This window comes from Leuresthes tenuis, unplaced genomic scaffold (genome assembly GCF_036924035.1).
Source record: "Leuresthes tenuis unplaced genomic scaffold, fLeuTen1.0.hap1 SCAF_24, whole genome shotgun sequence".
Taxonomy (NCBI): Eukaryota; Metazoa; Chordata; class Actinopteri; order Atheriniformes; family Atherinopsidae; genus Leuresthes; species Leuresthes tenuis.
Window position 1 is genome coordinate 12,581,169 of NW_027325378.1, and position 16,318 is coordinate 12,597,486.

General features: G+C 43.7%; 1 protein-coding gene across 1 annotated transcript in view; it reads left to right on the forward strand.

The window, feature by feature from the left end:
- The window catches only part of prex2 (phosphatidylinositol-3,4,5-trisphosphate-dependent Rac exchange factor 2), an 80,966-nt gene that overhangs the window by 12,607 nt on the left and 52,041 nt on the right, over positions 1 to 16,318 (forward strand). Inside the window, exons 2-10 of the mRNA XM_072378219.1 lie at positions 915 to 986; positions 2,011 to 2,133; positions 4,525 to 4,629; positions 6,821 to 6,922; positions 7,656 to 7,817; positions 10,570 to 10,703; positions 11,471 to 11,574; positions 13,150 to 13,299; positions 13,695 to 13,836. Of these exons, the coding sequence (XP_072234320.1) occupies positions 915 to 986; positions 2,011 to 2,133; positions 4,525 to 4,629; positions 6,821 to 6,922; positions 7,656 to 7,817; positions 10,570 to 10,703; positions 11,471 to 11,574; positions 13,150 to 13,299; positions 13,695 to 13,836 (1,094 nt within the window). The remainder of the gene's footprint in view (positions 1 to 914; positions 987 to 2,010; positions 2,134 to 4,524; positions 4,630 to 6,820; positions 6,923 to 7,655; positions 7,818 to 10,569; positions 10,704 to 11,470; positions 11,575 to 13,149; positions 13,300 to 13,694; positions 13,837 to 16,318) is intronic.

The following is a 16,318-nucleotide window of genomic DNA, read 5'->3' on the forward strand; positions in this document are numbered from 1 at the left end:
TAAAGAATGCCCCAGATGAGTTGCTACCTGTGGTGCCATTTAGAGGATAAGTTAATTCAATTGTGCAACTCAGAAACTGAAAGAAAACAACATGCAAGTGTACATAAGTGGTGTTACAGTCTTTTTAATGCTGCTTATCTTGTTAACATGCAAATGTGTCATCGAGATAAACATCAGAGATGGTGTCTTTGTTCAACTTCAGCTTCAGCAGAGAGGAAGTTCGGAGTTACTGGACGAAATTCCTCACGTTGGATTTTACCAGGGCCTCTCTGAAGTAAGGTGCTTTAACAGAAATCCGTCAAAGTGTCATGCCAGTGAAGGAAGCTGAAGATGGAGTTCTGTTTGCGCTCCATTTCACACACAAACCCAACATTTCCGGTGTATTACCTGCTGATGGAGGTGCTGCTCTTTTAAAAGCGAGAGTTGAGAAGATGACTCATTTCTTTTTGGGTACATTTTAAGAATGCATTTGAAGCGTTTCTCCTTAATTAGCCACTTTTAGGAAGTGCCCTGAAGCATTAAATGGGTTACGCAGGGCTTGTGCAGTGAAGCATCCTGGGAAACCAGCGCCCTGAACGACTAAAGAAAGTCAAAGCACTTTCCATCAGTCTCAATTCACAGCCTGTTAGCCTCTCCAGCTCACATCTATAGCCACTTAATGCCACCTTTGAAATACAATGCGCTGCAATTATAGTTTTTTTTTCTTTTTCATACAGTGCAAAGATTGTGTTTTTGGAGAGTATCAGGTGTCCATTGTGAGGGTTGCCAATTTGCTGTGGCGGTGAAGTGTTGCAGCTGCACACAAAGCCTCAAATCCAACTTTACAGTTGGTCTTTTTGAGGAACAAGCGATCGAATGGCAGCAAGTAATCTCCTCCCGCTAACTGCTGCGTTCCTTTCTCTGCTCTGCTTCAGGTGTTTCTACATCGTCTCGACCAGTACGCCGCCACCAAAATCGACAAGAACATCACAGAGGAAACTGTTAAGGTGAGGGTGGCAGTGTGTGAGGTATGCGACCGTATAATTAAGACGTGGAAAAACATTCAAGGTAATTAAGTTTTACTCTGCCGCTGCGAACCGAACCTTATTTTAGTTTGGCAACCCGCTCCGTGAAAAGTTTCGGAAATGACATCGCAAGCCAAATAAACTCTCGTTAGTGGTGCTCTTTCAACCTGAAATAGCCAAGATCGGAATGGAGCAAAGAAGTAGTGGGCGATGCAGGAAGCAGCTGCAAATATAATCTATTTATAAGTGATTCCGGCTGGAGGATAATAAAGGATGCTCCCTCGCAGCGGGAGGGTTTTCTGCTTACTTTTTGAAGGTAAACACGCATTCAGAGGATATTTACTGCACGTCCCCGTGTTTTGGGATATGTCCTCTCATGTTATGCTTTGTTTGGGAACATGCTGTGCAGAGAGGGTTTTAGATAGCAGGGGGTTATTATGGGTGCAATGTCACAGAGGAGCAGGGAGACCTTCAGTCCTCCAGAGTGGAAACGCAGGGATTAAACTTCTCCAGAGGTTTTTTTTTTTACTTTTGGCTTATTATAGCTAAAGATTATTTAGCCCCAAAACGTAAAAAAAATAAATGAAAGAGCTCTGGGTTTCATACTTTGATTTTACATCACTGGTTTCTTTTTTTTTAAACCAGCATCGGGCAAAATCGCCACAAAAATGACATAAATGGGGGCAGAGGTCAACCCAACTTGAGGGCTAAGTTTTTGCACAACAGCTCTTAAAAATGTGGTTCTTTTCTTTTTTTAAGCTTCGCTGTTAAAGTATCTCGAATAGTGTTTTTGAAATTCGAAAATCAAAGACGTCTGAGGCAAGGGGCTCATTACAGAAAAACCTATTTTTTTGGATTCTGTGGCTTCAGACGTTCATTTATCTACCACCAGCGACCGCAAAAGGAAAAAAAGCCGCATATGCCAAAGTCTTGATTTAAGATCTGCGACGGAGGAGAGAACAGAATGCTTGTCTTCAGTTGACAGTTCCATGTTTTTCTCTCGTAGGTTTTGTTCTCCAACATCGAGGAGATACTGGCCGTTCACAGAGACTTCCTGTCCATGGTGGAGGAGCTGCTGCAGCCCGACCCTCACGCTCACCATGAAATCGGCCGCTGCTTCTTGCATTTTGTGAGTAGCTCCGTGCACAAACGCCTGCATGCATCTTCTCCTGCAACCTGAACGTCACCTCAACACCTTTTGGTGCTCACTCACCCTGATGCAATCCTCCTCCCATAATAATCCTTTGCTCACTGCGGCCTGCGACGTTGGACAAAATTCCTCTGTGGAGTTCTAATGCACAGTTGGGTCCACCAGTACTCCTGAAAGTGATAAGTTCCTCCACATGTTGTCAATTTAAATCTCTGAATTACTCAGTGCACTGTCAGTTAGACAGTGCACATGTGCGATATGCTTGATGTGGCTCTGATATACTGATCTCAACTACTATATATCACATTTCTTTGATGCAGAGCCTTGAGGCGCACTGGCATGTAATAGCTTTTTAAAGCGTAATAAATCCAGCCATCCCTCTGTTGGACTTGAGGCCACTTGTGCGTCAGCCGTGGCTTGCTGGTGTCGAGGCGCAGGTGAAATGCAGATGATCTAGTGCCGCAGAAAGGTTACAGTGGGTTTTATGATGAGGTGATTTCATCGGGAGAGTTCGATTAGCTTCAAAGCACAACTGAAATCTCGTGTCGGTAATTCGGCGATACAACAAGGTGAAAAAGTTCCAAGAAAGAATAACACCGTCGCTTTATGGCAGCAGCACAGAAAAGTTAGCCATCTGGACACCTGACTGCTCAACTCGCGCTCCCTCTGTGATTCAGACTGCTTCATTTGGACTCCGCTCAATCAATCAATCAATCCCGAGGCCAACAAATTGAAAATCTGAATCGATAAGGGTAGCATACTATTAATTTTACGGTAATGTTGTGTTTTCTAAGGGCTCTGCTTGTCATTGCAGCAGCAGCAAGGTCTCTTCACGTGGCTGAGGACTGAGAACTATTTTTGCTTCTCTGAAGTGACTTTGTAGCGAGTGATTTAGAGGCTGTGGGGTCTGTTCTCGCTGCTCGCTCTCAAAGACCGTGGAGCACGCATGTCATACGAGTAGCTTTGGTGGAAAGTTGCCGGTCGTAAGGCTGCGAGGCAGATGACAGGATGTCTCGCACACAAACAGGCAGATGGGCACATCATGCGATTCATGATGAACGAGTGGGAGATCTCATACACCACCGTAACTCTTGCAGTGTCCATGTCTGGCCTTGAGTCTGTTACGCCTCAAGTTCTCTTATTGGTTCAAATTTTTCAAATATTGGCAGAAAAAAAAGGAAAGAAAAACTCCCATTGGGTTTATGGGGTTTTGTTAAATCCCAGTGATAAACATATTATGGAAAGTTGAACTTGGTCGCAACGTTTCATGACAGATTGGGAAAAATAGCTGCGTCGGTCCAAAACACTTTGTAGTTGGATGATAAAAGGACAAAATGTTTTATTAGCGGGTTCTTTATTGCTCTGTTCCCTACACGGATACTGCACGACATTGTTGGTTCCAAACTTGTCATGCAAAGGGTTTTTTAATCAGTAATTATGCACGTCTTCTTCCTCTCCGCCCACTATTTGTAGCTTTTCAACTGCACTCTCGCCTGCAAATGGTTAGTGTGTGGTGTTAAAAGTACGCAGTCAGGTCTTCCAGTTACAAAATCAATGGTTAGAGGCTTACATAATCCTGTGTGGTTGCAGTGTGCACATGTTGGCATGCATGTGTTGCCATTTCCTGTATGTCAGGGGAACACTGCCCAACGGAGAACAACAGCATAGGGATGCCTTGAAACAACTGCGCAAAGCAAAGGCTTCACTGAGAGGAAGGGAACTTTCAAACTACTGCGTGTGATGGTGCAGCTCGAGAAAATGCGAGGAATGAGCTATTCTTGAAATGCTGTGAATTGATGGAGAGAAAAGTCATCCAAAGTTATGTAGATTGGCACTGATCTGTTGCACTTTTCCACACAAAAAACAGAAGATTTGAGGAATTTCAATAATGTCAAAATATGGTAAAAGTGTTACTTTTACTGTGAAGGACTAGAGTTGGTAACTGTTCGACACCCGGTCCAGTAAAAAATGAGCAATTTAATCGGATGTCGAGAAAATGATTAAATTTGAATCATGAGCCAAATTTCATTTTAATAAAATAGCCGGAGTAGAGCTTCAAGGTTTTTTAAAATCCCATGAATCTAATAGAAGTTTTTGCATGAAAATCTGCGTCGTCTGTATTTCCCTATTTGGCTCAATCAATTTTTTTTAGACTTTTGTACAAGTTTTTGGAGAAGTGGAGCAGTGGCAAAGGAAGATGACACAAAAGTGTGGTGCCGCAATGAATCGCTTTCCTTAGAAGTGCGATATATGACTCTGGCCTTCAGTTCAAAGTGCTTCTTGATTCTGCTGTTGTCGCCACCTTTGTCACACTGTCTGCGGTTTGCTCCTTTTACTCCCTCTCACCATGACTTTCTCTGTCTCGTGCAGAGGAGCCGTTTTCAGATTTATGACGAATACTGCGGGAATCACGAGAAGGCCCAGAAGCTGCTGCTGGAGCTCAATAAGATCAGGAGCGTCAGGACATGTTTGCTGGTGAGAAGAACTGTAAACCTCTGTATCTCATGTGGGCTGAAGCATGCGTGCACATACGCTGTAAGCAGCGCTGAACTGGGTACGATCAAGTCTGAAAAACCTCTGTTTTTGAAACTGTGTTTGCTTCTTGGTATCAAAAAACACAAAAGACTTCCTGAGCAGCGACAAACATCCACACGATAAGCTGAAAATTCTGAAAGCGCAGGTCATTTCTAAGCCTCATTGTTCCCAATGGAGACTTGAGGCTGCTCCAGAGTCAGACACAAACACACAGTCACCCACACACAGCAGCTGGACAGCGTCAAACCCTGTACTCCATGTTCCAGTGCGTCTGACAGCTGATGCGACTCTGCCCCATGCGTGGGCGGACTCCCTTTTCCTGTCCCGCTGCTCTTAGAAACTTTCACTTCCACAGGGGAGCGTCGTGTTGCCAGAACAAGAGATGACTACATCTACACTGCTGGCTCACGCTTTTCGGGGAGAAAATGCTCCCCCCTTTATTACTTGAAAGCTCTCCCCTGCAAGATGTTTACTGTCGATTCATTTGCACTTTTCACCTTTTCCAGGTTGGCTTTGAAGGTTTGTACGCATCCAGTCACCCCTTTATGTTTGAAGAATAGAAATTGAGATCTGCAGCAGATGCACTAAAATCTAACCCCGGACTTACCTGTATTGATCAGCTGCTTCTGTTGGGAACCGCATGACCTTTTTCTCTGACTGTAACTGATGGACTGACAACTGAAAAGCATACTTTGTGCGCCTACTTTAGACGTCATTAAAGAAGAATGGCGGCAGGATCTCCATGTCTGATTTACTGTCGGTGTCCGTCTGTAATCTAGGCAGTCAAAGGAGGCCAAGCCATTAATTGACTTTGATTTGTAGCCTTGACCCTCTGGAGCCCAGGTCTTCCATCAGGGCCATTCGGGTCTCTTGTTACAGTCCAGGCTGCACCCGGCCATGTGTTGATATACCTCAGGTCACCTCCTGTGCCCTGTGGTGACCAGGGAGGGGATATCCACTAACCTCCTGTAAACCTTTGGCCTACTGACTGCTGCAAAGTCTGGTTTAGTGTTTACATTGTAACTCAAGAGCATCTCATCTAACTTCCAGGTGAGAGGGGACGTGAGAATGATTATTACCTTGTAATTTTTAACCCACACATTGCTGAATCTGGATGATCAGGCCTCCACTTTGGTCCAGACAAAGCTATTTCCACAACTTTTTGATGAATTGTCATATGGCTATAGCTTGAAGTGAGGGGCTGTAGATATTTCTTCCTTCCTTAGACTTCAGGCCATTTCCTTCACCTCTGCTCTCTGCAGAGCAGCAGTGAAAACTGGAAGGTCATAGTCACTTCTCAGTGTCCTTTGTAATCAAGGAAGGCTGTAGAGATGCATTGATCCTGCAGCCTGACACTGGGATGATCACCATACAACTCGGCTCTATTACAAAACTACAGATGAATGAAGAAATATCACACGGGTATGATCTCTTTTTGTGATCGTACCACGTTGATAAATTTGTCTCATTTCTCAAGTGCGTTGTTGTTGTTTTTCTTCTTTGTAACCAGATGAGTCCTTTTGCCATTTTTCTCCCGTTTCTTGCTAATTTTGCTTTGTACATGCTGAGCCTGCTATGACTCACTGGCAAACGCTGTATCCTGTAAACAGAGCGGCTAAAAACAAACCGTGCCGAACTCCCAGAACTCTTAAATCACAGTCGGTTACATCAGCCGTCTCCTACCGAGTGGTTTGTGATTAACTCCCAACAAAAATGCTGTAATGTGACATGTTTGAGTTGCCGTCCAGCGTTGCGCCTCTTGCACAGTTGTACGTTGCCGTGTCAAAACGAAAGCCTGTACTGCTTTTCTGCAGATGCAGCTGCAAATTTAAATGCCTGTCTGACTTTTTTAATGTTGCATATCTGTCATGTTCCACTTGTATTCTGGTTTCACGACTTCTGCTGTATCATAAATATCATATTGTGTTCTGTGCTAATTGGCAAACATCAGCATAAAGTCTTCTGAAACTCTTTATTTCAGGTCTTTATTGTAACACCACGCTTATGAGTGTAACATCAAATTCTCTGCTGATGTTTAGTTAAAAATACATCGTTGGACTTCAACAGTTAACGCTGAGCCTTACAGCCTCACAAACCCTGCTCATTTTTAACCTTCTCTCTTCTCCACTAGAACTGCATGTTGCTGGGAGGCAGAAAAAACACAGAAGTCCCACTTGAAGGATACTTGGTAGCTCCTATTCAGAGGATTTGCAAGTACCCGTTGCTTCTAAGAGTGAGTATGGCTAACCGTGTCTTGCAGGGCGGCCACTGTTGTACATCACTTTCCTCTCCTCAGTCATTAGTTAGGGCTCCCCTGTCCTCTTCACATCTGGCCTCATACCCTGACACGTCTCTGCTTTAGTTTTGTGGCACAACCGCGTTGCAGGAATAAAACACGACCTATCATCACCTCCCCGCGGCCCAGCTGTTTGCACAGACACTTTGACTGGGCTCATTCATACCTGCACTCCCAGTTGTTAGTTTAGACGTTTCCTTTCTCCAACGTGAAACGTGAGCGAAATGCGATACATTTTCAAAGGCTGGTTTGAGTCGGCGATCTGAGCTTGTCCCATCTCATTTATCTTGTTATGATCTATTAATTCAACCAGCCGTTCTCTAAACAGCCACCAGCATGTGCACAAAGATGTTATGATAATAAGGGGGTAATCTGATGCTCTGCCAGTTGAAGGCTTCCAGCTGTGAGGGCCTCCTCTTCCCCACAAAGTGACACAGATAGCCATCAGTGGCTGCAGACATATCCAGAGCAGTGTAAATCAGCCGTGTGGCGAACGACTGACATGCTCAAATACCTTGAGTTAAGACTACGAGATTCCTCCTGCTTTTGCTAGACTGTGGCATGCAGTGGCACTCAACTCGAGAGCCATGTTTTCCAGATGGCTTGTTTCTTGTAAAAAAAAGTTGGATGAGTGTGAATATGCTCATCTGTACAAATATGTGTGTGACAGGAGCTGCTGAAGAGGACCCCTAAGAAGCACAACGACTACGCCCTGGTACAGGAGTCTCTGCAGGTGATGAAGGCTGTGTGCTCCAGCATCAATGAAGCCAAAAGACAGATGGAAAAGTTGGAGGTTTTAGAAGAGTGGCAGTCCCACATTGAGGGCTGGGAGGTGGGCCTCGACGCTTTTATTATAATCCAATTACTTTAAACACAGCGTTGACTTCTTGCCTGTGTCATCATAATGTTTTTTGTTTCTTTTTTCCTGTCTTCTTAAACTCACGTGTGCTTTTTTTTGACCAAAGCTGAAAGTCATGACTTATTTAAAGCCACTCAGCTCTGTGCCAGCAGTTTAACAAGAATTCCAAGTGGCGTGACTTTTGTAGCCTTTTTAAGCGTTCTTGTACTCTCAGGGAACAAGGACTTATGTTCACAATGGGCAAATTCTTTCTGCATGAATGAACGTATAGTTGGAGCTGTCATGCTTTGGGGTGACCGATCCAGTCATCACTGGGCAGATTGCTCCTCTTGGTGTTTAGGGTTGCCTTTTTGTTTTTTTTTAATTGGTTTCTATAAGTTTTCTTCTTGACTTATAGGTTGCCCCAAGTAGGGCTTTGTGATGATGGGAAAGAGATGGCAGCAGTAAGTCTTGTGCGACAAGAGGTTAGGATGTGGATGTAATTAACCTGGCTTCATTTAAAATAGGCCTGAAGGCTTCTTGAGCAAATTCAGACAGAGAGACGCTGCCAGTGGTGATACAGCGTCTGTGCAGATACTGGACAGAAGACAGACTTTCAACCCAGATACGAGAAAGACGAGATACAGCAGTGTGTGATTAGACTTCCTTCCTTTTAACCAAGATTATCTAGTTTTTTTTTGTGTTGCTTTGGGATCACTGACAACATCACAGTGCTTCAGAGTAAAATACACGGCTGAAACATAAACAGCTGGACGGTTCTTATGACAACTAGAACCCCATCTTGAATCCATTAATAATATCATAGATTTTTTTTAAAGAAATTAATGACCAAACAATTCATTTAACTTTTCTTTGAGTTGAAATGAAAGAGTACGAAAATAACAGCTACATAGTACAAGAACAGTGGAATCAGAGTGAAGCTCAGCACTGGGTGGGGTGACATCTTGTACTCGACATAGTTCTGGCTCTAGCTACCATGCGGTTTCCCCTCTGCACTTTTATTAATTATAAACATTAGCTCATTCTGGAGCTGGACCTTCTGACTGCTGCACGCCAGCCTCTGCAGCTCCAAACAAGATGGAACTAAGAGCGAGGGGGGAGAAAAGCGGAGAGGCAAAGGAGGAACTGAGTGATGGATGCACTTTGTTTTTCTGTGTGGGTGTTTGAGGAATGATGGAGGGATGAGGAGCGATTGCAAGATTTTTCCCTTCCTGCTCCTCTGGCCGGGATGATTGCTCGTTAGAGCTGAACTGCTGGCCACCCGCGGGGGCCTCCTGGCAGGTTTGCATTCATTGCGTGGGATGGACAGGGCGACGGCCCGAAGTGGTCACCATGGTGACGACTGCCAGCATTTGCCAGGGCAGTGATTGCCAGTTGGTTAGCGTTGCAAGTGTCTGTGTTCTGTTCTAGTGTACCATAATAATGTTGTAATTTTAGACCTGAGGGTGGTAGTTTCCTTGGTAGTTTCCTTTTTTTTTCAACTTTACTTTCTGTTCTGTCTGTGATGTCGGCTTTGCTTGATTTGGCTTCTTTAGATGCAGAAATTCTCTCATCTTTTTCCTTGATTAATGACACATTCTGCTCTGCCATTCATAATTCGTCATCCAGTTCTGCAGTTGTTGTGTCTGGCAGTGTTTGGCTACAAAGATAGAGTGCAGGAACTTGGATGAAACACACAATTACGAGTTTAAAATGTTGCTTAGTGCTGCTTTGGCTCAAAGAGGATTAATATGAAGTGTGACCAAAAAAATGCTGCAAAGGAGTAAAAAAAAAAAACAACTAAAAAGGCCGCAGCGGGTAAATGGGATGGGATGGGGGGGTGTTCTGTTAAAATTGCCATGAAACACAGAGGAAGGGTGGGTTCTGCCATGAAGGAAATGCAACTTTATGGTCTGTCGCGGTGTGATATTGGCACTTTCAGCTGACCAAGACAGGTTTCTGGTGTGTCTGGTGTGCACACATTCGACTGCTGCAAATTAGTTTAACATCTGGTCAAGGGACTTGAGAGAGTGGGAGCGTTAAAAAGGAGCATGGAGGAAGGACTAAAATAAACAGAGGAACAGTGAAGGGGAAGAAAAGTGAGAACTGATCATAAGGAGGAAAAGGAGGAGCAAGGGATGAAGAGGGCAAGAAGGAAAAAGCTCGAAAGGTTTTGGCCCGCTGATGTCTCCAGCAGGAGGAAATGCTTAGCACATTTTCCGCCTCTGTGCGCATGGGAGGTATTTTTAGCTCTGAGGGACTGATCAAACGGGGTACATAAATTCCCAGAGCAGACAAGCTTGGGGAAAAGACAGCACACTTTATCACTTTGCAGGAGGAGCCTCAACCAGTATGTGACCGGGCGTGACAATGCAACACATAGTCTGACTGGACGGGATGTTATTCTATAGAAGCTATTAACCACCCCGTGTTTTAAAGTCCCACAGCAATCTGCTCTGAGGAAGCAGGGAGTGTTTTCACAGACCCCTGAGAGAGGGAACAGGAAAGGCTGGGCTCTGTAATCCCTCCTCCTGCTCAGATACTACATTTGAACCGATCGGAACAGAAATATTTGGTTGAAACTTTCTGTGGCAACGAGAGCCGTCTTTCAGATAATTTACGTCATGATCATTAAACGGTTTGAAGTTTTTTAACAAATCATTCCACTATGTGTCAATTATGTCCAAATCTCCTTCTGTTTTTTTGTTTTTTTCTGTCTGTTTGACCCCCCCATGTCCATCTCCAGGGCTCCAACATCACAGACACGTGCACGGAGATGCTAATGCAGGGTGTCCTGCTGAAGATTTCAGCTGGGAACATACAGGAGAGGATTTTCTTCTTGTTCGACAAGCTTCTGGTCTATTGCAAGAAGAAAAACAGGTGATTCTACTGTCCGAAGGAAATCTTTCATTTTATTCCTGACGTTTTTGTCTGCAGTTCAGCCGAGCGCAGCATCAATGTTCACCGCAGCCCTTCCTTTACTTTTCGTTAGAAAATGGACTCGTGTTCCGTGGGAAACATTTCAGTGTTTTTTGTTCGGGAGTAGAGAGAAATATTAGGGGGTGATGTAGAAACATGGAGAAGGAACGCATTAGAAATGGATTTTTTCCCCCCTTTTTTTCTTTTTTTAACTACAAATGTTTAATCAAGGCGAACCACTGTCTTTGGATGTATGTTTCTTTCTCTGTAAAGCCATCTTTCAGACACAATTCTGAGTCAGTGTGTCAAAGAAAATGTCACGATCAGCTTGTGGAATCAGGAATCTGATGTTGGATGATTGTGTTTAGTTTATTTTGTAGGCAGCACACTTGATGTATAAGCTTTTCTGTACAAAATCCTTTATATTTTGCTGCTGCTCATACTGCTGCAGCTGCTAACAACGGGATGCGTTTATCCACCACCAGCTCAGCTGCCACCTGCTTTGACGTGCTATTTGTGTTATTTTGTAGTGTCGTCAGGTCATGCACCCAATCGGAGCCATTTATTGACCAAAGTGTGTTTCCTCACACTCAAAATTCAATAGCTTCTCTTAAGCCTAAACATTGTTCTCCTCCTGAATGTATCTTGAATTTGAATATTTCCACTTCATAAGCTAACATTTAAAGATTAAACGGTTTGTTCCCGCTTTTTTTTTTTCTTTGTTGAAGGCGTTTGAAAAACAGCAAAACATCCACCGAGGGTCCTCGCTACCTGTTCAGAGGAAGGATCAACACCGAGGTGATGGAGGTTGAAAATGTGGACGATGGCACAGGTGAGCCGTGCAAGTTGACCGATATCATTTCCCTAAAATCAGTTTTTAAAATCTGTGGTTCCATATCGTTGGAATGTGCTGCTGCTGCTGCTCGTCCTTGGTGAACTTGTAGCCTTGTGTCTCTTGGCCTCTCATAGGCACTGATTATGATTTATATTTGCAGAAGCCAGCTTTTCCTTTCCAGCAGACTTGGAGGGGCAGTAGTATTTGGTGTTTCTGGTGAGAGATGGATGGGTTTGGAGCTAGAGGGAGAGCAGGAGAGGAGTATAAAAATGTGAAGCAGGCGGCAGTGCAGAAACTCGTGGGTGTTCTGCACCACAGGCGGGAGATCTCAATCTGAAATCCAGGGCGACAGGAGTATTTTAGCTTGGATTCCTATGTAATGAAAGTGCCTCGACTTTTTTTCCCAGGCACACACTCTGCTGCTTGAGGTTGAAACACGCCCTCGAGGCATTCCATAGAGAGGACACCACACTATATATGTATTTAGACATGATTACAATTGGTGATTGTAATGGTTTGCTTTTTGTTACGGCCTCACAGGGAAAAACCAAAAGTCAGCTGGGGAGAGATTTAGAATATTCCCCCAGAGATGGAAACAATGATATGAATACAACTACATCTTAAGAGTTCACTTCAATGTCCTGGTGGTTTTGGCATTCTCAAAGAGCTCATGTCATGCTCGTTTTATAATCAGCTTGTGACTGCAATTGGTTAAGTCTGGTAGAGGTGGTTTACACATTCTTCATCGCTCTAAAAGCACATCGTTTGGTCAAAGCACATCTGATTGGTCTAAAATTCTAGCTAGGAAACCTAAATCGCGAGGGAAGAAAGCCATTGACTGCCGTCAAGGTGTTTCGGGTACTTTTGGAGCTGTTTCTTCTATGGTGTGAGCTGACTTTAAAGACTCAGAATAGAGCTATAAAACACACTGAAGCAAAGGGACAAAGCCAAAAGTACAGGATGTCCTCTTTGATATCACCCATCAGGTCGGAGGGGGGCCTTCTGAGACCTGCAGCGCCGCAGTTGGAAAGCTTGATAGATGGTCCTTCATCTGCATGTGCGTCCCCTCGTTTATCTCATTGAAAAACAAGCGCGATAATCAATGAGTCGCTCGATAAGGAGGACCAGGACTTTGAGGACGAGAGTAGGGCTAGAAAAACAAGTTTGAGGCCAGTGTTTGCATATGATATTCTGAGCAGATTTATAATGGAGGTTTTTGAAGAACACACCACTGTAAGGGCCTTAATTAATCAAGTATGCCTGTTCTTGTCTATTACTTGATTTTGTTTTGTGTGCCGGCTTTGGTTTCTCTGAAGTGGTTAATTGGATTTGTGCCTCAGTGCTGTGCTTTTTGCAGCAACCCTTATTTATTGTGCACCCAACTTCCCAATAACTGTGTTTGCAGTGCAACCACAGACTGACAGCATTTCAAACATGGAAAAAGTACTCTGCGCATGCATGACTCCTTAAAGGGATTTCTTGCCGTTCCACCCCTTGCAAAGAGAGGACTTTATAAAATGTGAAGAGTCACGATTGTTTCTGTCTGTGTCGCTCTCCTCCTCTGCCTTACAGCCGACTACCACAGCAGCGGGAACATTGTGAACAACGGCTGGAAGATCCACAACACGGCCAAGAACAAGTGGTTCGTCTGCATGGCCAAGACCCCGGAGGAGAAGCAGGAGTGGCTGGAAGCCATCATGAAAGAGAGGGAGCGGAGGAAAAGTAAGAGGCTGAAGCTGGTTCACTTTTAATGGAATCAGAGAGGGAAACGTCACAGAATTGAACGGCTGAAAATATACTTTATGTTGTGTTTGGGGAAAATCAGTACATAGCAAGACAACTGAAATGATAAGTATGTGGGATTTGTAAGAATGGATGGCAAAGTCAGCATATTTTCACTTACTCTTTTTCTTTTTCTTTAGTTTTTTAGATAAATGTTTCACGTCTGACGTGAACTCCGCCTCAGACTATTAGGACAGACACTGCTAATTATCTTAGCAATTAGAAGACATTTTCCAGTTTGACTGTTGAATAGCTCAGGGCTAAGTGCAAAGAGTGTTAATGCTAATGAGACTGACAGGCAATTTGCACCGTCCCCTTCCTCCTCTCCTGCGCAGGTCTGAGGCTTGGCATGGAGCAGGACACGTGGGTGATGGTCTCAGAGAAAGGAGAGAAACTCTACCACCTTATGACCAAAGGGAATCTCATTAAGGACCGGAAACGCAAGCTCACCACGTTCCCCAAGTGTTTCCTGGGAAGGTAAGGCTCCCGCCACCAATCTCGACGCTTTGGTTAGAAAACAAATCCTGTGGTTGTCTCTGTAACTGCCAGACAGTGAGTGAGTGCCAAACTGGATGACTGTGTCATGACCCTTTTTAGAGAGGCCAGAATCGATATCTACTGTATATTCTGTATGTTTACACTTGGAAGATTTGCAGGTCTTTGTAGAAGATGCTAAGCTGACAGTAGGGGGTCTTGAACAGTGTGATGTGCAGAGTTGATTTTTAAATTGGCAAGGATTTTTAAAGAGCAGCAGCTGGGAAGAAAAGGGAAAAAAAAAGCATGCGTTCAAGAGAGTCTGTGTATATCTGCAGACTCAGTCATGGGAAAATCAAATCCAGACGGATTTAGCCTATGAATCTTATTTAAGGATTATTGGTATGGTGTCTGGGGAAGAATCGGCTATTGAATGCCAGTCATAAATCAGAGGGAGATATCCCCGTGTGGCTCAGCTGACTGCCCGCCTTCTCCCTCGCCCATGTTAGATTACATTAAGCTCCTGGCTTAGGAATCCATGAGGTAACTACTGTCAAAGTTAGCCAAAGGTGGCACATTGTGTATACTGCATTCATTTTGTTGCATTTTCACTGGAAAGTCGGGCCATTTTCCACCTGTCTCTTTACATGTCTGAGCGTGTCTGTCCAGCGTGGATTTGGAAATGGCTGAAAATACGTGCTTTTAGTGTGATGCTTTTCCCAAAAATCCTTTTCCTTGGACTATTATGAGGATGAATGATAGGATGCATCCATTTCAGTTGCTTTTATCATGCGGGATATAGATAACTTGGTGTCATATTCCCGTTTTTCCTTCAAATACAAAGTAAAGTTGGGGAAACTCTGCTAATATGCAGTCTATTTAAAAATGTTTGTCTCTCAGTGTGTGCTTCCCACACTGCAGGGCAATGTCAGGAGCAGGTGCTGCGAGAATGAAAAGGTGAAAAGCTAATTATGATAAAATCTACAAACATCTGGCAGCAGCTTTAAAATTGAAAACGCGTTTTTTTTTTTTTTTTTTAATGGATTGAAGATTTTCTACAGACATAGAATTGTATTTACATGACAGCCTTGTTTTAATGCTGTTTAACCTGTGTTCCTGTTTCTAGTCTTGAAATCCTAAACTCTTTGTCTTGTAACCCCCCCCCCCTCTCAGTACATTTCAGAATGGCCGGTGTTTTCCATTAACATCAAGTCTTTTAAGAGCTTTTTTGACTTGTAATAGTCACAATGAAAATAAACCAAGCTTAAACAATCCTGTCGAAATCGCTGTTATTTTTAAAAGCCCGAAGAGCAACAAAAAAAGAGAAGATAAAACCCGAAAACTCCAATTGGACATAGTTGTGGCCGAGTTACATGGCATGGTGGTTTGGAACGAAGAGTTACTTTCTCTTGAACTCCATGCAGACAACACCAGATCCCTTGTGGTCTGGAGAAGGAATGGGTCTGTCAGCTGAAAAGATTAAAAGGATCAAATGCTAGTCCTATGCGGTCATCTCTGTGAGTGCTGAGATCAAGTGGTGAGAAAGCTGCTCAGAGAAAGCTCCCTTTGGAAAACCTACCCTTTAAACACCACACCTGGATGACCACTTGTGGGTAAAAAGACATCTCTAGCCCCTCTGTACTTCCCCAGTCTGGGATGATTTTGGAGATGATTACATGTAGGCGTAATTGTCGAATGAGAAACAGCATCGTATGTCTCTGATGAAAACCACATTGCCCGTGGCTTCAACTGAGCCCACTCCTCCCATTGTGAAATGCTTTGCCTTTATTCTCCTTGCACTCCTCCTCCTCCTCTTTTTTTTTTCTTGACTTGTCTTTTTCAGACTTAGGGCTATTTTGGCTCCTCCGGCTCCTCCCCTTCGAATGGCACGATCGTATTTGTGGTTAGTTTGCTGAAACAGAGTAATTCATCAAAGGAAATGTGTGTGACAGCCCGCCAGCCAGATGTTCTCATCCCATTTTAAAACCTGAAAAAAAATAAAAATAAGCAGAAAAACAAATGTGTGTTTGCTTTATATGACAGACACTAGTGTCAGTCTGTCATGACGGATGTGAAAGACACTGTATGCCTCACTGAAACTTAAACCACTGATGCTGTCAAATCTGTTGAGTGCAAATGAAGCCACGGTTACCGTAAGCAAGAAGCAAAATTTCACATCCACCTCCCAGCATCTTTTAAAATAACAGTGACCAGCTTATAAAAAATAACCGTATGTCTCCTTCACCGTATTCTCTACCATATCCTTAAATCCATCAATAGTTTTAGAGGTTTCTCGTTTGACTTCTTTCTTCAGATCAATCCATGTCCAGGCTGCAAAGTAACAAAATGCAATTTTCTTTGCCACTGTTAAAGCCTCCGGGTACATGAAAAAGTGTGGAGAGTGCGGCTGATGGCCAAAGAAGGGCCCAGAGACAAGCTAAGTTTTATAGATGGGGTATGCAAGGTATGCCTTCCCAAGTCACTT